At 41.8% G+C, this 23645-nt stretch overlaps 1 protein-coding gene across 3 annotated transcripts in view; it reads left to right on the top strand.

The window, feature by feature from the left end:
• The first annotated feature begins 14737 nt into the window (after positions 1-14737).
• Positions 14738-23645, top strand: part of ADAMTS3 (ADAM metallopeptidase with thrombospondin type 1 motif 3) — a 305366-nt gene continuing 296458 nt past the window's right edge. For all 3 annotated transcript variants that reach the window (XM_089679599.1, XM_089679598.1, XM_089679600.1), the window contains exons 1-2: positions 14738-15457; positions 17255-17282. In XM_089679599.1, coding sequence (XP_089535725.1) covers positions 15389-15457; positions 17255-17282 — 97 coding nt within the window. In that variant the 5' untranslated portion in view covers positions 14738-15388. The remainder of the gene's footprint in view (positions 15458-17254; positions 17283-23645) is intronic.

The following is a 23645-nucleotide window of genomic DNA, read 5'->3' as shown; positions in this document are numbered from 1 at the left end:
TAACATACCCTTCTGCCAATGTTGTCCTAGGGATCCTAAAGATCCTAGTTCCCCACAGACTCTTTCAGCTTTAATTTGAGGGTATTTACATCCAAATCAGGTGAACGGTGTAGGAATTATAACAGTTTGCATATGTGCCTCCCACTTGTTAAGGGACCAAAAGTAATGGGACAGAATAATAATCATAAATCAAACTTTCACTTTTTAATACTTGGTTGCAAATCCTTTGCAGTCAATTACAGCCTGGAGTCTGGAATGCATAGACATCATCAGACGCTGGGTTTCATCCCTGGTGATGCTCTGCCAGGCCTCTACTGCAACTGTCTTCAGTTCCTGCTTGTTCTTGGGGCATTTTCCCTTCAGTTGTGTCTTCCACAAGTGAAATGCATGCTCAATCGGATTCAGATCAGGTGATTAACATGGCCATTGCATAACATTCCACTTCTTTCCCTTAAAAAACTCTTTGGTTGCTTTTGCAGTATGCTTTGGGTCATTGTCCATCTGCACTGTGAAGCGGCGTGCAATGAGTTCTGAAGCATTTGGCTGAATATGAGCAGATAATATTCCCGAAACACTTTAGAATTCATCCTGTTGCTTTTGTCAGCAGTCACATCATCAATAAATACAAGAGAACCAGTTCCATTGGCAGCCATACATGCCCACGCCATGACACTACCACCACCATGCTTCACTGATGAGGTGGTATGCTTAGGATCATGAGCAGTTCCTTTCCTTCTCCATACTCTTCTCTTCTCATCACTCTGGTACAAGTTGATCTTGGTCTCATCTGTCCATAGGATGTTGTTCCAGAACTGTGAAGGCTTTTTTAGATGTCGTTTGGCAAACTCTAATCTGGCCTTCCTGTTTTTGAGGCTCACCAATGGTTTCCATCTTGTGGTGAACCCTCTGTATTCATGCTGGTGAAGTCTTCTCTTGATTGTTGACTTTGACACACATACACCTACCTCCTGGAGAGTGTTCTTGATCTGGCCAACTGTTGTGAAGGGTGTTTTCTTCACCAGGAAAATAATTCTTCGGTCATCCACCACAGTTGTTTTCCGTGGTCTTCCAGGTCTTTTGGTGTTGCTGAGCTCACCGATGCGTTCATTCTTCTTCTAAGAATGTTCCAAACAGTTGTTTTGGCCATGCCTAATGTTTTTGCTATCTCTCTGATGGGTTTGTTTTGTTTTTTCAGCCTAATGATGACTTGCTTCACTGATAGTGACAGCTCTTTGGATCTCATCTTGAGAGTTGACAGCAACAGATTCCAAATTCAAATAGCACACTTGAAATGAACTCTGGACCTTTTATCTGCTCATTGTAATTAGGATAATGAGGGAATAACACACACCTGGCCATGGAACAGCTGAGAAGCCAATTGTCCCATTACTTTTGGTCTCTTAAGAAGTGGGAGGCACATATGCAAACTGTTGTAATTCCTACACCGTTCACCTGATTTGGATGTAAATACCCTCAAATTAAAGCTGACAGTCTGCAGTTAAAGCACATCTTGCTCGTTTCATTTCAAATTCATTGTGGCGGTGTATAGAGTCAAAAATGTTAGAATTGTGTCGATGTCCCAATATTTATGGACCTGACTGTATATGAAATATAGTGGTTTATTATCAAAACTGGAGAGTGCAAAATCTGGTACAGCTGTACTTAGAAATCAATCAGCTTCCAGGGTTTATTGCCAAAGCTTAATTGAACAAGCTAAAGTTAGAAACCAATCAGCTACCATGCACAGCTGCCCCAAATTCTGAATGCACCAGTTTCAGTAAATCTCCCCCCAAGTTCCTTGTTGTGCACATGATCAGAAACTGAAACATAGATCCTTGTTCTGCACATGATCTGAAACGGACCGAAAATGTCTCAGGAGCATTATAAACAGCTTTGCTGGAACAAGGTACCATCTATAAGAACTGTGAAGTTTGCTTGTGGAAGACTCCCTTAAAGATGTGGTTAGTTTCTTTATACCATATTATACCAATTCCACATTCTTGCCCATGTCTGCCTCTCAGACCCTTATATAAGAAAGTCTGTTTGAATTGCTAACCACTTGAGTATACAATATTGAGATAGACATCACATGACCTAATTTTGGAAGAGTAAAATATATGATATCATTGTTTTCTCTTTGTTTGTTTTCTCTCTTTTGTTTTCAGTAGCATTTGTTCACATGTTAACATCCTGTCACTTGTATCAAAGTGCCTGTCACTTAAAAAAAACTGAGCTACTTTTCAGGCAGAATTGAGCGTTTTTGTTCCCACATACTTCAATAGAAACTTCTAAAAAGTGCGACATGAGATTGTGCATTTTTTTTGTGCTTTTTCTGCTCAAATGGCAGCTCTTTGTCCCTTTTCAACAGCACTTCACACCTTTTAGTTGAAAAATGCCTGAAAAAAACGCCTGACAACAGTGCAATTCTGCTCCACAAAAACGCTCAAAACGCTTGAAAAAACACTTGATGCTACAGTATGAATGTAGCCTAGTTATTATGTGCATCCCACAATGTAATTTTATCTAAGAGGGTTGCTAGCTGGCCTCTCTCTTGTAGGTTCTGTAAGAGCCAATTCCTCCAAAGCTACACCTATTTATCTACTTACAGTGCATCCAGAGAGTATTTACAGCGCTCAACGTTTGCCACATTTTGTTATGTTACAGCCTTATTCCAAAATGGATTAAATTCATTTTTTTCCCTCAACATTCTACAAACAATACCCCATACTGACAAAGTGAAAGAAGTTCATTTTGAAATCTTTGCAATTTATTAAAAATAAAAATGAAAAAAAAACTCATGTGCATAAGTATTCACAGCCTTTGCCATGACACTCAAAATTGAGCTCTGGTGCATCCTGTTCCCACTGATCATCCTTAACCCCCGGTTCAAATATATGCAGCCGTGCGGGCCGCGTTTTGCACGGGCATGCGAGCCCATTCTTTTTCCCGTGCCCGTGACACGCAGGGAAGACGTGCCTGCACTTCTTTGGAATACACAGCCTGCACGGGAACCTCAATTCCCAGTATGGTTGCGGTTTCCAGTACAGGTGGTGTGCCATTAGAACTAATGGCACCCACCCGCGTGTCCACATTTCTCTGTGAGGGTGGTCCGGCTGCACAGATTTTCTTGCGGATCCGCAGCGGCACCACCCGCACAGATGTGAACCTAGGGTGAGATGTTTCCACAACTCGATTGGAGTCCACCTGTGGGAAATTTAGTTGATTGGACATAATTAGGAAAGGCATAAACCTGTCAATATAAGGTCCCACAGTTAACAGTGCATGTCAGAGCACAAACCAGACCATGAATTCCAAGGAATTGTCCGTAGACCTCCGAAACATTTCTGCAGCATTGAAGGTCCAGTGAGCACAGTGGCCTCCATCATCCGTAAATGGAAGAAGTTTGGAACCACCAGGAATCTTGCTAGAGTGGGCCGCCCGGCCAAACTGAGCGATCGAGGGAAAAGGGCCTTAGCCAGGGAGGTAGCTGAGCACCCGATGGGCACTTTGAAAGAGCTGCAGCGTTTCTTTGTGGAGAGAGGAGAACCTTCCAGAAGAACAACCATCTCTGCAGCACTCCACCAATCAGGCCTATATGGTAGAGTGGCCAGACGGAAGCCACTTCTCAGTAAAAGGCAAATGGCAGCCCACCTGGAGTTTGCCAAAAGGCACATGAGGGACTCTCAGACCATGAGAAACAAAACTCTCTGGTCTGATGAAACAAAGATTGAAGTCTTTGGCCTGAATGCCAAGCGTCATGTCTGGAGGAAACCAGGCACTGCTCACCACCTGGCCATCCCATCCCTATGCTGTGTGGATGTTTTTCAGTGGCAGGAACTGAGGGACTAGTCAGGATCGAAGGAAAGATGAATGCAGCAATGTACAGAGACATCCTTGATGAAAACCTTAGACTGGACCTTAGACTGGGGTGACAGTTCATCTTTCAACTGGACAACGACCCTAAGCACACAGCCCACATAACAAAGGAGTGGCTGTGGGCCATCTCTGTGAATGTCCTGGAGTGGCCCAGCCAGAGGCCAGACTTGAACCCAACTGAACATCTCTGGAGGGATCTGAAAATGGCTGTGCATTGACGGTCCCCATCCAACCTGATGGAGCTTGAGTGGTACTGCAAAGAAGAATAGGAGCCATTGCTCAAAAATAGGTGTGCCAAGCTTGTAGCATCATACGCAAAAGGACTTGAGGCTGTAATTGGTGCTAAAGGTTCTTTAACAAAGTATTGAGCAAAGGCTGTGAATACTTATGTACTTGTGGGTTTTTTCATTTTTTATTTTTAATAAATTGTAAAGATTTCAAAACAGACTTCTTTCATGTTGTTATTATGGGGTATTGTTTGTAGAATGTTGAGGAAAAAAATGAATTTAATCCATTTTAGAATAAGGCTGTAACATAACAAAATGTGCCAAAAGTTAAGCGCTGTGGATACTTTCTGGATGCACTGTAAGTAGATAAATGGGTGTAGATTTGGAGGTATTGGCTCTTACAGAACTTATTCAAAGCAATATGTACCTGCAAAGAAGTATAGACAGTTTTGCAATCTAGGCATCTTGATGATATTTCAGAAGGTTAGGGACTACTACTGTAGGTCTAAATGTGACAACATACGCACTGATATTTGCAAAATATAATTTATGATAAATTGGTGATCTATACGGTTTGCTAATAACTGATAATGAGAACTTGGCAGCACATAGGAAATTTTGCCTTGCACTTGCAAACTGGAAACAACAAATGTAATCATTTAGAGGTTTGAGGAAACATTTAGTGTAGAGTAATACCTTAGATGGTATCACCTCTAGCAAGATCTGGCACAGCTTTTATACCCAATTTAGACTGCAGTGTCTTGTAACAGACACACGTTTTATAGCTTTGTCCCATTCTTGAAGAAGGATCAAACCTGCCACATACACATCACATGGTACCACTAGTCAGACTGGAGAGAAAACTGCCTTGGGACTTGACTGTGTTATGATGAAAACGATGATTTACCACTTGTTTTCAGCGTGTGATCTGTCCAAATTTGTTCAGGTAAGAATCAGGCAAAAAAGCTTTTCATGTCTGTGGTTTTATAAAACAATTGCAGCTTTCAGTTTACATAGCCATTTCTAGCTGTATCAGGCAATTATTTGCTTCCTGCCTCCTGCTGAAATAAACTTACACATTTGTTGGAGTAAGGCATACAAGTTTATAGAAAACTTAAAAGTACTTTGAAGATTATTTAACCTGGTGGCATTCACATCACACCCAAACGTTTGATTGTCCTCTAACATCTATAGCCTGTTTTACAAAACCTGCATTAGGCTTTTCATTACAGTGACATTACCGTGCTTCCCTACATTTTAAAACTTGCTGCACACTAGTGTAGCACTACCCCCTTAGGGGTTGCTGTTCAACTGGGTCCCCCTATGGTCCCGCACAATCAGTCATTTAGCATTGCCCACAAAAACTTTCATCCGTAGACAGAAATCAGGCCTTGAGTGCTGGTTTTGTTATTTGAGGGGATTTAAACTTGGATAGGGTAAGGGGGGTATAGGATGCCCAAGGGAACCGATATCTGAAGACAACTTCCTGAACTATTCACAACTTGTTTTCTCTGGCACAATCTCTGTTGAAGTGCTAGCCAGCTAGCCAGATCCTAGATGAACTCCTATTCACCCAGAAATCTGGAGACTTTCTTCCTGAGCAGGGGATCTAGCTCCTGTTCCTTTAACCTCTTCCATACAGGACACTTTTACCCCCTTCCTGCCCAGGCCAATTTTCAGGTTTCAGCACTATCACACTTTGAATGACAATTGTGTAGTCATACAACATTGTACCCAAACTAAAATTTTATCATTTTCTTCACACAACTAGAGCTTTCTTTTGGTGGTATTTAATCACCACTGGGGTTTTTATTTTTTGCTAAATTAACAAAAAAAGACCAACAATTTTGAAAAAAAAAAACACGTTTTTCTTTATTTCTGTTATAAAAGTTTGCAACTAAATAATTGTTCTTCATAAATTTAGGCTGAGATTTATTCTGCTACATGTCTGGTGAAAATAACTCAAATTAGGATGTATTTTTTAGTTTGTAGGAAAGTTATAGAGTTCACAAACTATGGTATATATCTGAATATTGATCAATCCTGAAGTACTGACAGCCAATCTAATTTCTTGAGGTCCAAGAAAGTCAGAACAGTACAGATATCCCCCAAATGACCCCTTTTTGCAGAGTAGACAGTCTGACGTACTTCATAAGAGGAATGGCGAGTTTTTTGAAGTTGTATTTTTTTTGTCATAATTTTTCAGAAAATGAAAAAATTAAAAAAATTATTTTCACAATTTTTTTTTACATACCGTCACTAGTGCAGTACAGTGTCATCATATAACTGGCATGGAGGTGAACAGGGACACTGACTGGTGACAGTATGAAAAAAAATTACAATTTTTTAAAAAAAATTTTTATTATTTAAAATTTTTTATTAAATTTTTTTTCTTTTTTTTAAGGGTTTTTTTTTTTTTTTTTGTGCTTAGCTGTGATTTGGCCACGGCTAATCACATGACACAGCTGGGCTGTGATTGGCCCAGCTTCTGCATGTGATTGCTGTGACCATTCACAACTAGACACACTAGTATACAATGGATGGCATGAATGAAGCCATCCATTGTATACAATTGTCATGTGACCTGCTGTGATTGGTCACAGCAGGTCACATGGGACCGGCAATGGGGCCGGTACTCAGATCTGTCATCGGCTGTGTCCGAGGAACACGGCCGGTACTCAGATCTGTCATCGGCTGTGTCCGAGGTACACGGCCGGTGACAGATGGTGCCGCTGCGCGGCTCTGCAAGCGCGCAAACTGCGCATGCCGAAAGGACGCCATAGGGCATCCACCCGGAAAGTTATGGGTTTTTGCCGGCCGCCATTCAGCCATAGGCCGGGCGAAAAGAGGTTAAATAAGGTGTACAGTCACTAGCAGAGGGCTAATCTGATTTTCCACCAGAGTGCTCCTTCCCCTATCAACCCAGGGGGTGCAGGTGTACTCACTCAGAATCTCTCTTGTACTGCTTGTGGGATTGGATGCTGCTACCAGGCCTATCAACTGTGCTGCTCCTTCCCTGCCATACAGGTGGTCCTTGCTCAGGGGGCCAGTGAGTCCTGCATTTTCCTCCTTTCCAGCTCCAGGCTTACAGGCAGGCCCCATCCCACCAGGCCTCTTCCTCCAGCCTCATATCTTCCTGCTCCATGCTCCTCTCCCACCACCTAAACTACTCCTGCTACTCAGCAGGCTCTTACACTTTTAAGGGAGTCCCAGCCCCTTGTCAACCTCCTGTTGGGGATTGGCTGAGGTCCCTCAAGAGTGCAACCAGCCACTCCTCAGATCCACCCACTACCTCCAAAGCCCTCCTCCGAAAGCCTCAGAACAGGGGGAAATTCCAGAGAGGCTGGCCTGCAGAGTCTCTCAGTACTGACCAAAATTTTACCCCTCTGGCTATCTCACCTGAGCTGCTAACCAGCTCCTTACTAACCGTTAGGGTCTAGCTCACCCTAGGTAAACTAAGAGGGTGCTACACTAGAAGGTTTTTGAACGTTTGTATGAAATTATTTGTACATTCGAACTGGACAAATGTTGTTCAAAAGTACTTTGCATTGCATTTTGTTTGCTTTTAGCATTAATTTTTGAAAATAATGGACTTTACCAAATTAAATCCACGTTCACTGTTAGAAATTTGTGAATTTGAGAAAAACTTTGCATTCTGCTCCCTCAAATATTTTTGTCACTGTGGTTGAAAACACTGATTTGATCCCACTAATGATAAGAAATTCGAACAAATGCTCTTAAATTAAAACTTTTCAAACTAACTAGTGGATAGCCAGCTTAAAGAGTTGTGAAACCCAAAAGCACAAATTTATTATATGCAGCTTAACAATTCCTAAATGTGATAGCTGCATTAGTTTCTCTTTTATTTCCATCTTGTTATCTGGCCAGTAAGCCTGGTGTTTTAAAATAACAGGCTTTCCAGCAGAATGTATGAGTTACAGGGATGAGACAAACAATTCAACACTGACAGGTGTGCTTACAATGACTAGTTTTATTTATGTCAAACCTTTATCCCTAAAAGAAAAAAAACTGTTTGCTGTATCTGCAAAGGTGTTAACTGGAGTTTGGTTTCAATTTGTTAGAGTATATACATTTTCTAGTACATCTAACACTCCCTGCCCCCCAGACTGACCATTCTGTTGTCCAAAGATGCTTTTTTGCACCTTCATCCAGAGTGGAGGCACTCTAATACAAGAGATGTGTTACTGGCTAGATCACCTGGTGAAAACAGAGGGAAAAAAAAGCGAATGCAGCCACCAAATCTAATTATTGGTAAGCTGCAGTATATTATATTTTTGGTTTTGGGTTTAATACCACTTTAAGATAGCAAACAGGGAGATATATACTCATGGGCCACTTTATCAGGTACACCTTGCTAGTGCCAACAAAATATCCCCCACACCATTGGCAGCATTGGTTGATACAAGGCAGGATGGATCCATGCTTTCATGTTGTTTACACCAAATTCTGACCCTACCATCTGGATGTAGCAGAAACCAGTCTGCCTATTCTCCTCTGACCTCTGACATCAACAAGGTATTTTCATGCACACAATTGCCGCTCACTGGATATTTTTTCTTTTTTCGGACCATTCTCTGTAAACCCTAGAGATGGTTGTGTGTGAAAATCCCAGTAGAGCAGCAGTTTTTTAAATACTCAGACCAAGTTATCTGGCACCAACAACCATTCCACGGTCAATGTCACTTAAATCCCCTTTCTTCCCCATTCTGATGCTCGGTTTGCATTTCAGCAAGTCATCTTCACCATGTCTAGATGCCTAAATGCATTGAGTTGCTGCCATGTGATTGGTTGATTAGCAATTTGTGTAACCAAGCAATTAAAGAGGTGTACCTAATAAAGTGGCCGGTGTGTGTATAGGCACACAGGAGGGTTGATTTATTAAAACTGGAACACTCAGAATCTGGTGCAGCTGTGCATGGTAACCAATCAGCTTCTAGCTTCAGCATGTTCAATTAAGCTTTGACAATAAAACCTGAAAGCTGATTGGGTTCTATGCAGAGCTGCACCTAATTTTACACTCTCCAGTCTTAGTAAATCTCCCCCAATATGTTCGTAAATGACCCATCACTATCAAGTACCCAGTTACGTAGATCATAAAGAGTTTATGCCAAAATAATCAATTTTACTCCATTCTTTTTCTTTTATACTAGAATTTGAAAACAACAAATTAAATAATTTAGAGGGTGGAGGAAACTTTGAGTGCAGAATATTATCTTAGCTGGTTAAAACCCATCCAATTTTTTGTTTCATAACATTGGATAGACAGGGGAAAATTTGGAATTCCAGAAGATGATATAGTGCAGTCTGTGTCTTCCTGTCCTGGCAAGAAATGGGCTCTCAGTTGCTAGTTGTATGGGTCACAGGGACAGGAATTGAAAAGAAATGTACATAACAGAGTCACAAATTACAGAGATAAAAAAACACAGCAGAAGTTGTTACCCCCCTAACCTCAACTATAAAATGTTTTGGTTGGAGTTAGGCTTTCACCACTTTTGCACACAGACACCGCCCCATAGTAAAACATACCCAGCACACAGTTAACCCTTTGATTGCCCCTCATGTTAACCCCTTCCTGCCCAGTGCCATTAGTACAGTGTCAGTGCTTTTTTTATTGGTGTCTCTGGGGATGTCAGTGACACCAAGTCAGTTCCCCCCAGTGTCAGAATGCCCACCGCTGTCCCGCAGTCCCTTTATAAGTCGCTGATCGCTGCCATTACTAGTAAAAAAAAAAAATCCCAGTATATATATTGCCATTTGTAAACGCTATAACTTTCAGCTAAACCAATTAGTTTACACATATTGGGATTCTTTTAAGCAAAGACATGTAACAGAATACATTTTGGCCTAAATTTATGCTGAAATTTGATTTTTTAAAATTTTTTTACGTTTAATAGCAAAAAGTCAAAAATATTTTTTCCTCAAAATTGGCGGACTTTTTTTTTTACAGCGCAAAAAATAAAAAATGCACAGGCAACCAAATACCACCAAAAGAAAGCTCAATTCATAGGAAAAAAAGGATGTAAATTTTATTTGGGTGCAGCATTGCATGACTGCATAATTGTCAGGTAAAGTAACGCAGCGCCATAATGCAAAAATGGCCTGGTTAGGAAGGGGGGGTAAATCCTCAGGAGAGCCAGTGGTTAAAAGAGAAATGAAAGGCAAAACATTTGTGTATAGATATAAAAAAGCATCATAAATACCTTTTTGTTTACCCTTTTTTTTAAGTGATCACATACCTTCTGTTCAAAGCTGCATAAGGGCTTGGGGAGAAGAAACAGCAGCACTCTGAACTTCCCAGTGAATGGCTGTGCAGGGGGAACGTGTGAGCAGATGTCTGATCATTGGAGGAGAGCACACTAATTTCCCAGCACAGCTAGAGAAATGACTACATTTTGCTCTCATGTCTAGTGTGGTCAGTTTTTGTTAGGAAAGCAGAGGGACTGGCAGGAACACCAGAGATTTCACACAAAGGAAGCAATACAAAGAGAACAAGGATACGTTTTTATACAAGTAATAGTACAGCAGGCACATATCAGGAATATGAAATGTGGGTTTATATAGTCTTTAACCACTAGCCTATAGGGCACTTATACCCCCTTCCTGCCCAGGCCAATTTCCATCTTTCAGCACTGTTGCACTTTGAATGACAATTACGTGATCATGCAACACTGTACCCATATAAAATTTTTAGCATTTTGTTTGTGACAGATAGAGCTTTATTTTGGTGGTATTTAATCACCTCTGGGTTTTTTATTTTTTCTTAATCAAACCAAAAACCACTGAAAATTTTGAAAAAAAAAAAAAGTTTTTTCTTAGTTTTTGTTATAAAATTTTGTAAATAAGTGATTTTTCTCCTTCACTGATGTGCGCTAATGAGGCTGCACTGATGGACACTGATAGGTGGCACTGATGAGGAGGCACTGATAGGTGGCATTGACAGGCATCACTGATGGGCACTGAAAGGCAGCACTCATATATGGCACTGATAGGCAGCACTGATAGGTGGCACTGACTGGCATTGATAGGCGGCACTCACTGGCACTGTTAGGTGGCACTGACTGGCACTGTTAGGCGGCACTGATAGGCAGCACTGACGGGCACTGATATGCGGCACTGATGCACACTGATAGGCGGCACTGACTGGCACTGACAGGTGGCACTGATAGGTGGCATTGATTGGCAGCACTGATAGGTGGCACTGACTGGCATTGATAGGTGGCACTGACTGGCACTGATGGGTGACAGATGGCACTGATGGACACTGACAGGTGGCGCTGCTGGAGCTACACAGATCATCAGGGCACACTGATCATCAGTGCTCTGATGATCTGTGTACATGTCCCCTCTGAGGAATGCCGATTACAGGCTCTCCTCTCCTCACGAGCTGTCAGCGTGACAGCTCGTGGGGAGAGAAATGCCGATAACCGGCATTTCCCTGTTTACATGTGATAAGCTGTGATTGGACACAGCTGGTCACATGACTGAGCCGACATCTTCGGCTCTTTCCATGGATCGGTTATACCGCTGTGTCCGAGGGACACAGCACACTACCGATCGCACCGCTGCGCGCTCCGGGAGCCGCGCATGCGTGGTTACAATGGGAAGACGTCATATGACGTCCTCCCAGAACGAGAGAACCACCTTGTGTCAGTCAGATTACTATATGGCGGGCGGAAGGCGGTTAAAGTGGTTGTAAACCACAGACAAGAAATATGAACGAAGCATATCCCTTTACAGTGTGTACTTAACTCTATTAAGATCACTAAGTGTCATTTCTGTCTGCTGCTTCGTTTCTCTGCTGTCAGCATGAATGACTTCTGACAAGTTTTCCTGACATCAAAAATGGCAAACACATACTGTATACGTCTGCGCTTGGGGATGGATTCCACAAAGGCTACAACCACATGTCGAATGCCTTGGAAAGTGCATGCCTTGCTGCCCTCAAAGGACTGGGGAAGTCCAAATACACTGGATACAAAGAAAACAAACAGAAGGCGCACAGGCCTAGTGTATTACCTTAAAAAAACATTTATTGATAAAAGATGATAGGTACTATGCTCACAGATGACAATAATGTCAAAGGCACATCATAAAAGAACAGCACTGTCCAGTCCACACTTGGTGACTATTCGCAATGGGAACCCTGGAACTCCAACAGGCTAACACGTTTCGAGGACTTGCTTCTTCCTCAGAGCCAGTGAATGCCTTTGACATTATTGTCATCTGTAAATTTTCTTGACACCAAGAGGAAAATGATGACAGTGTAGGAACCTCCACCAGATTGATAGCCTCAGCTCTGTTTCTATGAGCTGTGTAGAGAGGGGTGTGTCCATTCCCTCCAATCAGCTCTCAGAGTTCTCCTCACTGAGTTTTGCAAAGTACAATTTCAGCTCTCTCCCCCTTTTTTCTGAACTCTCAGACAAACTTTATAAGTTCAGTACTTTGAACAGAAGTAGTGAAGAGAAGACTTCTCCTCTATCTATTGCCAAAAGTATTGGAATGCCTGCTTTTACACACACATGAACTTTAATGGCATCTCAGTCTTAATCCATAGGGTTCAATACTGAGTTGGCCCAACAGCTATACAGCTATAACAGCTTCAACTCTTCTGGGAAGGCTGTCCACGAGGTTTAGGAGTGTGTCTATGTGAATGTTTGACCATTCTTCCAGAAGACCATTTATGAGGTCAGGCACTGATGTTGGATGAGAAGGCCTTGCTCGCAGTCTCCGCTCTAATTTATCCCAAAGGTATTCTATAGGGTTGAGTTTAGGACTCTTTGCAGGCCAGTCAAGTTCTTCCACCCCAAACTAGCTCATCCATTTCTTTATGGACCTTGCTTTGTGCACTGGTGCGCAATCATGTTGGAACAGGAAGGGGCCATCCCCAAACTGTTCCCACAAAGTTGGGAGTATGAAATTGTCCAAAATGTCTTGGTATGCTGATGCCTTAAGAGTCCTTTTCACTGGAACTAAGGGACCAAGCCCAACCCCTAAAAAACAACCCCACACCATAATCCTCCCTCCATCAAACTTTACACTTGGCACAATGCAGTCAGGCACAGGGGCAGACTGACCATTTGGAAACTCGGGCACTGCCCGAGGGCCCGGGGTCAGTAGGGGGCCCCATGAGATGCCCCTGGTACCTTTTTAATAGGCTTTTTTGAGTTTGGGCAAGGACACAGGGGCCCCATGATCCCCTATTGCCTGGGGGCCCCATGAGTTGTCAGTCTGGCCCTGGTCAGGCAAGTACCGTTCTCCTGGCAACCGCCAAACCCAGACACGTCCATCAGATTGCCAGACATAGAGGTGTGATTGGTCACTCCAGAGAACACGTCTCCACTGCTCTAGAGTCCAGTGGCGGTGTGCTTTACACCACTGCATCCGACGCTTTGCATTGCACTTAGCAATGTAAGGCTTGGATGCAGCTGCTCAGCCATGGAAAACCATTCCATGAAGTTCTGTACGCACTGTGGTTGTGCTAATCTGAAGGCCACACAAAGTTTGGAGGTCTTTAGCTCTTGACTCTGCAGACAGTTGGCAACTTCTGCGCACTGTGTGCTTCAGCATGCGCTGACCCCGCTCTGTCATTTTACATGGCCTACCACTTCATGGCTGAGTTGCTGTTGTTCCCAGTTGCTTCCACTTTGTTATATTATCACTCACAGTTGAAATATTTAATAGCAAGGAAGTTTCACGGCTAGACTTATTGTACAGGTGGAAACCTACCACGGTTCCACGCTTGAATTCATTAAGCTCTTGAAAGCGACCCATTCTTTCACAAATGTTTGTAGAAACAGTCTGCATGCCTAGGTGCTTGATTTATACACCTGTGACTATGGAGAGGATTGGAACACCTGAATCCAATGATTTGGAGGGGTGTCACAATACTTTTGGCAATAGAGTGTACATTCATTGCAGTCAATGAAAAATGAGTATCATCTGAGCAGGAAAGAGAGACAAAGGAGGAATAAAAGAAGCCTTTGCTTCCAAAGAGGGACAGTCCTTCCAAAAGACAGGAACTATGGGTTTCAGCATACAACTTGGTGAAAGATGCATTGATTATGTCAAAAGACAGAATCACACAAGTTCCCCCAGCAAGATGATGGATCAATGGATGGATTATCATATTTTAACAATATTTATCATATTTTAAATGTTTAATGTGCTAAAATCTTTATTCTGACCTGAAATTTAATTTGCTAAAATCTTTACTCTGACCTGAAATTTAATTTGCTAAAATATTTACTCTGAACTAAAATTTAATTTACTAAAATCTTTACTCTGAACTAAAATTTAATTTACTAAAATCTTTACTCTGACCTGAAATTTAATGTGGCAAAATCTTTATTCTGACTTTGAAATCAGTGGAGTCAGACACAGTCACAGAATCATTTCGTGATATATTTAAAATCAGGGCTAACTGGTGCCAGTGTGCATACTGTCAGTTCCAAAGGATCATGAAAGTTGTGTTCTGTAAGAATCCACTGTATCCCAGCAGTTAGTTGATGATTTGCATCTGTGGATTGTTTCACACAGGAGAAGGAGGGGGGAGGTTGACGTGTTCTGGGGGAGGTGTCTGCCAGGCCCGTATTAGATCTTTGGGAGGCTGCAGGGGGAAAGCAGACAGCTCTCTGAGCAATAGAGTCACACATTGACTCTCTCCCTCTCCCTCCTCCTCCTCTTCCTCTTGCAGGCTTTGCTTTCTTTTGCTCTTTTACATATAGATCTCCTTTTAGTTGCTGCTTTAACTGGAAAGTTTACAGTTAGTAAACACCTTTTTATATACCTCCCTTATTTATCCTAGGCAGAGAGTTTTAACTTGAAATTAGGACACCTATTACAAAGAAGGAGGCTGAAAAGTTCTGACTGCCTGCCTTCCTCCCTGTCTGATCTAAAGGGCTAGTTCAACTTAAGCTCTTCTCATCTATTAAAGTAACACTCAGACTGGAAAGACTTCCTGTTAAAGGACCCCCATTTCTTAGTATTGATTCTATCCATTTGACAAGTCTTGTCTATTTCTCAAGACCTGCTTTAGAAGTACCCCACGACACTCCCATTCAAAAGTCCCAACCTAGAGACTGGTCCTCAGGGACCTGAATGCAAATATTACAGAAGCAAGCAAGAATAAGTGAAGAAGTACATTGATTCATTCAGATGTTCTGATGAAATCTCTTTAGATCTAAAGATTCCTTAAAAGCATCCTTTTTTTTTTTCTGTGTTCATTTTTTTTTTGAGGATTAGCTGTAGACATTACCGGACTCGTGATGGTTCTTCTGTCACTTTGGTTTATAGTAGCTGTGGCTCTGATAGACTGCAAGACTTCAGCTGAACAGGTAAGTGAAATTGCAGTTTGAAATCTTTCTTTGCTCAACTTTGTGCTGTTCTTTAACATTGTGGATTTTATTGAGTAACACTTTTGGTGATGATTTGTCATCTTGGGCTAATTAAGCCAAGGACCTATGCATTAGTGCCTACTTGAGGGTCTACTTATTTGACACTCTTTATATTCTATAAAGATACTACTGATGACCCAGTGATAAATTTCAGAAGTAGCTTAACTGAGGCTGTTCAAAATTTGGCTTAGGACTTGCGTAGATGGGCTTTATTTGTGAATGTTGCCCTTTGCGTTTCAACGGCATAAATGCACGTGTTCAGACAAACATGTGCATTTGAGGGCTTAACCTTCTAGTAGAGCGCAGGTGTAAGCTGCATTTGCCTGCAGTGGAGAAACGTTTGACAGTCCGATATGGATCTCATCCACAAAATTTGCAGATTGTTCATCCATACAATTAAGGTAATTTTAATTTTGTAGGCTTGTGATTAACGTGTACTTCAAATTCATGTCAGATGCTAGAAAACAACGTCCATCTGCATAAGCCTTTAAAAGAATGGATATGTTGCCGATAGCAACTGATTGACTTCGTTAATTTCTGCCATTTATAGAAGGACCTGAAAACTGGGTATTAGGAGCAATAGTTCAGTTTGTTCTTTTTAAAGTTTGGCAAATTTACCTCAATGAAAATGTATGCATATTCTTGTGAATATTAAGTTTGTCTCACGTATATTCATCTATTGGCAAATGATGGAGACCTCAGCAAAAATAGGCACAGGATGGTCATGTTTAAATATAACGGAGAGTAGCTGCTACACGTGTCAGTACCAAGATGTAGTCTACTTGACAGATTCAGACTTAAGGCTCCCCCTACCTGACAATTTCAGTTTCACAGGATTTGAAGCTCTTTGCCCTAGATTTGGCTGTACGTGATACCTTCAAGCATGGCTTAATTTCTCTTTTAAAGGATTGGTCCACCCAAAACTGGTGTTTGAGTTTTTGATAGTAAGTTGTCCTAATGTTTTGTTTTAAACTTTTGGGAATTCCACTAGTGAGATCTCTGCACTTGAGTTCTTACATCTGCACACCTGCTGAGGTCATGTTCCTGCTTTACCGGTTGGACTTTTATTTGCTTTACATTATGGAGAATGCAGCTGGAGGTGTTGGAATGTGCAAAGATGGGAACGCATAACACTTTCAGGTGGACAGGATCAGGATTGGGTATTACAGCAGGGAGATCTTACTACAAGACTTATAATAATCTAGGGCTGACCACTAGGCTCCATCTATAGCTAAAATATCACTTTTGGGTGGACGGACCCTTTAACGAAAAAAAAAAAATGTTCTATTCATGGTACGAGTTACTATAAGTTTGGTGAATTTGGTATCTGGCTTTGTTCCCAGCTAGTTACACTGTTAGAAAATGTATTCATGAATTAACAGGATGTGATTGATTTTTCCACCAGAGGTCTGAAGCACCCACAGGAATAGTTAATTAATTTTAAGGCCTTTGGCTACTGGATTTGTTGGCTCAGCCTCAGTGATTTATTGAATAGTGTAGTCATTGCTGAGTTTTCTTGGGTTGACCTATCTATGTTAAACACATTATGAAAGCCCATGGACTATAGGTGGTAAGACAGATGTTTATTGAGCTAGGAAAAACCAACCAGTAAACTTAAAAGTTGCCTGGAGCAATTTTGGTTTTCTGCTCAGCACAGAGCATGCAGTGTACTGTTAACCGTGAACTGTCCACACAGTTAAATAAAACTAATGTTCTCTGTCTGTCTTTTCTTTTCAGGCTGGCAATGAAGGAAACACCCGAATAGGTAAGAGCATTAGATGACATGTGAAGCATTTGTTGATTTCTTCTATGTGGAATACAAATATCCTAAGAGTCTACAAACAATTACATAGAATGCAGTCACCTAAAGAGAAATATGTGTTTAAAGAGTGAAAGAATTACAGCAGGTTTTCAAATTTCCATTCACTTCCAAGATCCAAACAAGTTTAAGGCTCCATTTACACATTCAAGTGTTAACCTGCACTTCGCAATGGGCTAAGGTGCGTGGGTCATCAATGTAATAGATGAAGCCCATTCATTTCTGTGCAATGTGCTGCAGCTCATTTTTTGAGAGAAAATGTTTTTGTCTGCCGTCATGTATTTTGAGGCCGACAGAAGTTGAAGGTAACACATGAATGATGTGTTTTGTTAGCATTTTCAGTCCTTGGTAACACACCTAAATAGTTTTTCAATGGCCAACATTAACCTCTTCACGCTGGCCGAACGCAAATGTGTGGCCTCCCGGCGTCTGTGCCTAGACGCGGAGCGGCCGCACATTTGCGTTCTATTAAAAAAGGACATATGTGCTGAGAGCGCTCCCAGCACACATGTCCTTTACTCACGGAAAGGTCCCGATCTCCTCTTTCAATCGGGATCTTTCCCGATCATGTGACCGCCGTGACGGCGCGTCACGGCGGTCACATGACCCTAAACCCCGCCTCCCGGCTTCTGAAACTCTTAAAGGGCCGGGAGGCACCAGCGTGAAAGGGTTAAAAATATGTATTAATGCACATGCAAAACACACAAGTTTTACAAAAACCCACAACAGTAAAATCAGTCAGTATATGCAGTAAAAGCATGCTTGTTATACTCACTGTGGAACCTAAGGGGTTAATCCTTTGCATTGTGTAAAAATGTTGTCTGGGCCTGACTTCTCAGATCCTCCCCTTCTTCCAGTGTCCCCCTCTTATCTCCTGATAAGACATATTGTGTGGAGACACTCTGCACATGCTTAGTTTGGTGTGCATTGCTAGAGAAGTTTTTTTCTTTTTCTTGGGAGAGTGCATGTGATCAGCACAGGGCAAATCAGCACTGTCCAGACAGAGGTCAGGGGTTCTGCATCCTCCTAGGGCAGAATGAAAACTCCTCCTACCAGCTTTAACCAGTGCTCTGCTTGACACTGATAGAAGTCACAAGACTATTCTAACTGCTGATGAGAAAAGGTATTTAGCAGTTTATATTTACTAAAATAATTGCATTTCCATGTTGTGTGTACTATGGGAGACCAGATATAGTGAATTCAGGGTCCTCGGTTTAGTAACACTTTAAGGCCCTGTTTACATCTGGCGTTTTGAGATCTTGAGCAGAATCACTGCAATTCTGCCTGCGATCCCAAACTGCAATTGTGGAAAAATGCACCACACATGTTCATTTTCAATGGCACCTAAATGTGGTGATCTTCTGCCACAATTGTTAAGCAATAATTTGCACTGCAATCACCTCAAACAGTATCGCGCAAAGCTTGTCACCCTAAAAGGAGCAGGAGCTTCTTTTGGACAAAAAGCTTCACACAATGTGGTTTGTCGCAATTGCCGCATTTAGGTGCCATTGAAAATGAATGGCACTCAAACACGTGGTGCATTTTGCCATGAATGCAGTGGGAAATCACAACGATTCTGCCCGAGATCCCAAAACATGAGATGTGAATGAGGCCTACTAACAAATAAAAAAGCAAAAAAATAAAGGTATGAACATAGCTTTCAGAAAAGGAAATGCAGAGGATGCCATTGCTTGCTTCTATATTTGAAAATACCAGCTGCCTGGCTATTCTGATGGTCAGTACTTTTGAGTCACTGACCTGGAACAAGTATGAAGATAGTTCTGACTCTTCTGGCTGAACACCTTTTCCTGGTTAATGAATCTGACTGTATTTAAAGTGAATCTGTGCTTTTGTCCATGCAGAGCAAAGAAAAAGGTTCACTTCAATGTGAGCATGCATAAACACATATACTTACATTCCTTTCATTTCCCCACTGCTCTGTTCACCTGCATGGAGTAAAGGGAAAGCCCCTGGGAGCTACAAGTTACTGGTGGCTTTCTATATGTGGAAGTACCTGGTACTTTATTCTGCTTATGGTGCTAACCAAAGCAGCATGGTAGCAAAGTAAAGCATGTATGGCCCACTAGGCATGCAGGGGGGTGTGTGTGTGTGGGGGGGAAGGTTAAAGCAAAGCTGTTTCTTTCTCTAAATGGTCATAGCATAATAACTGCTTAAGCTTTAAAGTGTTACTAAACCCACAACAGTAAAATCAGTCTGTATATGCAGTAAAGCATGTTTGTTATACTCACTGTGGCACCTAAGAGGTTAATCCTCAGCATTGTGTAAAAAGGCTGTTTGATCCTGTCTTCTCTTATCCTCCCCTTCTACTGTCCCCAATCCATGTGCTTTTAGTACAGAGCTCTAGGAGACACTCTGCACATGCTCAGTTTAGTGTGTATTGCTAGAGAGTTTTTTGTTCTTCAGATGGGTGCATGAGATCAGCACAGGGCCAATCAGCGCTGTTCAGACAGAGGGTCAGGGGTTATGCAGCCTCATATGACAGTCAGAGCAGAAAGAAAACTCCTCCTACAATCATTAGCTAGTGCTCAACTGATAGATCACTGATAGAAGTCACAAGACTACTATATAAGAAAAGGTATTTAGCAGTTTATATTTACTAAAATAATTGCATTTCCATGTTGTGTGTACTGTGGGAGACCAGAGATAGTGAATGCAGGGTCCTGGGTTTAGTAACACTTCAAACTCAGAGACTGCCAGAATACAGCTGTATCAGAAGGTGATCAACAATGGCAGCCTCCATTTCTCTTTTCTTTAATGTGTATATTTAGACAACATTTTTCGACGATAGAGTAGGTAATAATTAGACTTCCTGCCAATAAGGATAATCCTCTCTTAGTCATCTGTCACCAGAACAAATGTCCCCATTGGATGGTTTTCCCTTCATTACCTCTTCTGGTGACAACTGTGAAATGTATTGTCATATTAATTTCTGTCCTTGAGACAATAGTCACTAGGACAAAAAGAGAGGGTGATTCTCACCTGGTGGACACAGACAGCACTAAAAACCTGACAGAAGTTCTCCACTCTATCAAAAACAAAAAAAAATGCCATTAGTTTACACAGCACAGCAAGCTAGCAAGAATCTGCTAACAAGCTGTCCGTAAAAGCAGTTTCATGGATTTATAATCAACAATAAAAAAGAAAGAAAAAAGCTTTGAGCAATAACTGAACAAACATGGTTCCTTCTGACCTTACCCGAACAGAGGGCACCATCACGTTGAGTAGTCTTTCCATTCTGCTTTGATATATTTATGGATGGAGGATAGGTTGGTTTGTTATCTATAAGCTTGGATAGAGAAAGAATGCAGTAGTCACATCGTTGTTTAACTTAGTGCATCTGGCAGTCTTTTATATTCTTTCACCAGGTATATTTCCAGCATGTGTTATCAGTAGATTGTTGTGTGATTAGTCTTCATGTAAAGGATCAGTCTATGAAAATTAAAATGGTGGGCTTTGTGGAACTGTCCTATCTTTTTGGGTCTCCAAAGATGAGATTGCCTTGGAGAGTTTACTGTTCCCAACCACATTAGGAGAGTAGGACCCCCTCCTAATGGATATGGCAAGTGTGTAGAGATTTTGCCAACTGCGTCTCTATGAGATAAAAGAAACTATGCAGAAGATTAATTTTTCAACATTCCCTAAAATGTTATTAATTGGGTGGACTGCCACTATGGTCATTGTTCGGAGCAATGGTTTTATGTTTTTATCGCACAGCTTTTGAGTCAATATTTTTTTTCCTTGAAAATATTTTAGCAATTACTAGGAATTATTGGAGGACCAAGAGTGATGGCTCACGAATGTCTGTAAATGTTTTTTTTTTTGCTGATGAATGAGTATGAATACCATGACAGGGAATGTCGAGCAAGCCTTATGCAAATTTCCACTAAAATATTGCCACTGGGTGGCATTGTTTCATCAAGTGTCCCTATCTAGTAGTTTCTAGATATTTTTCAATTTAGCCATCTTTTTTCCTTTTCTTGTAGCTGGAAACAGAAAACAGAGCATGCAGGTTGCACAACTTTATATAGACACAGTAGATGTGTAATTGTTTAACAATGTCATCATAATATTCATTGTGGTTTCAAATTTATGATATGGCACTTGTTACAGTTTTTTTTGTGTACAACACTGGAATAGTTGAGTTTCTTGGATTGTTTTGCTTTATTGTCCTCATTAAAGTATATGTAAACCCTCACCTTGTAAAACAACTCATTCCGTTTAAAATAGAAATAGAAGGCAAAACATTTATATATACTGTAGATGTTAAAAAACATTATAAACACTTTTTCCCTTTTTTATAGGTGATCACATACTCTCTGTTCTCAGCTGCATAAAAGCTGGGGGAGGAGAAATAGCAGCACCCCAATCTTCCCAGTAAAAGGCTGTGCAGAGAGGGGAGGGGGGTGTTAGGACAAGAGAACTGAACGTGGTGTGCTCTCCTGCTTAGTGTGGTCAGTTTTTAATAGGAAAGCAGAGGGACAAGCAGGAACACCAGGGATTTCACACAAATGAAGCAATACAAAGAGAACAGGATACTTACTTACAAGTACATGGTACAGCTGGCACTTATCAAGAATATGAAACATCGGGTTTACATACTCCATATATTTTATTGTCTGTGTGAGAGAAAACTTATTTCAGAAAAGAACTTTACTTCCCCATCGCTATTTTTTGCCCCTCCCCTCTTAGCAGGGGCAGACTGACAACTCTTGGGGCCCCCGGGCAATAGGGGATCATGGGGCCACTCTGTCCTTGCCCACACTCAAAAAAGCCTATAAAAAAGGTACCAGGGGCATTTCATGGGGCCCCCTTCTGACCCCAGGCCCTCAGGCAGTGCCCGAGTGCTCGAATGGTCAGTCCGCCTCTGCCTCTTAGCTGTATAGCAAAGTTGTGCACAAAAAGCATACTGGCACACCTGGCAATCCAGTGATGTTTCCTAGGGATCTGTAACTTCACCGCAGCACATCTGCTCCCACACCACCATCTTCTTGGTGGATGTCACCAGGGGTGCAGACTTTCTTTTCTGAGTTGTTCAGTGGTCCTGCTGTGGCGTGCATGAACCATTCTGTATTAGGAGGCGACTACAAAAACCATGAATAGACAGTCAGGCTCCTTCAAGAGCCTGTGTAGGGCAAGCACCATAGAATCACCATAGAATCACCACAGCATCCTGGGACTTGTGATGTGGGTATCCCAGGAGGCTGTGACCACTGTAAAAGTAATTCTTGCCAAGCCAAGAAATAAAGAGGTAGGGAGATGAGTCTCCAAGAATCATATTTCCCCCATAAAAAATAAAAGACATCCAATTCTGCTAGAGTAGAGGGGGCACGGTGATAGATATAAAGTTGATGGGGAGGGTTTAGCTCCACTTTAAGAAAATGTTGTCAGCTAGTCCACTAAAGTAATTGTAAATAGATTTTTATTTTTAAACAACAATCATGTTATACTTGATTATGTTAATAACCAAATCGTTAGTGTTTGTCCCCCACAGTTATTACCTTTTGTACCACTAGTCCCTCCCTCTTAGATTGTAAGCTTCAGGGCCCTCCTAACCCTCTTGTATTGAACTGTATCGTTGCTGTATTGTCTCCTGTTATATTGTAAAGCACTGAGCAAACTGTGCTATATAAATCCTGTATAATAATAATATACATACCTGCTCTGAGCAATGGTTTTGCACACTGCAGCCTCGATCCTCTTCTTCTTGGGTCCTCCACCAGCTCTACTGGCCCCTCCCCATCTGAAAGCCCCCATAGCAAGCAGTAGGGTTGATCCTGAACCTTGCTGGGTGTGTCAGTTGATCGCCGCCCAGTCTCTCCTCACAGGTTGTGCATGACAGCACCAGGAGCCAATGGCTCCTGCTGCCTCCTCCATGCCCAGTGAGGAGAGAGAGAGAGCAGAGAGAACCACTGCTCTCATGCATAGGTTTTTTACCTTATTGCAGAGAATGCATTAAGGTAAAAAAAACCTTTCTGTCTTTTCAACCACTTTAAGGATAAAGTAACAATGTCTGCACCTAGCTCACCCCCCCCCCCCCCCCAGTCAGTGACTAGGCCTGCACACTGTGATCATTTACCTATCTAAAGCTGAGCATACACAGATAGATTTCCTATGCTTGTCCGGCAGCCTGACAAGAGAAAATATATTGATTCCCCCATCCATGCTAAACTGCATGGATAGAGGAATCTCCACCGCTGGGTACTGATAGGATGCAGTCAAAGTTCAGTTGATGGTTTTCCACTTGGCTCAGTTGATTTTTACATTGACTTTTCCAAGCCAGGTGGTGCT

Source organism: Staurois parvus, unplaced genomic scaffold (assembly GCF_062004578.1).
Source record: "Staurois parvus isolate SC_StPar_1 unplaced genomic scaffold, SC_StPar_1.0 ptg000227l, whole genome shotgun sequence".
NCBI lineage: Eukaryota > Metazoa > Chordata > Amphibia > Anura > Ranidae > Staurois > Staurois parvus.
Note: the sequence above shows the minus strand (reverse complement) of the source record. Positions and strands in the feature narration are given on the sequence as shown.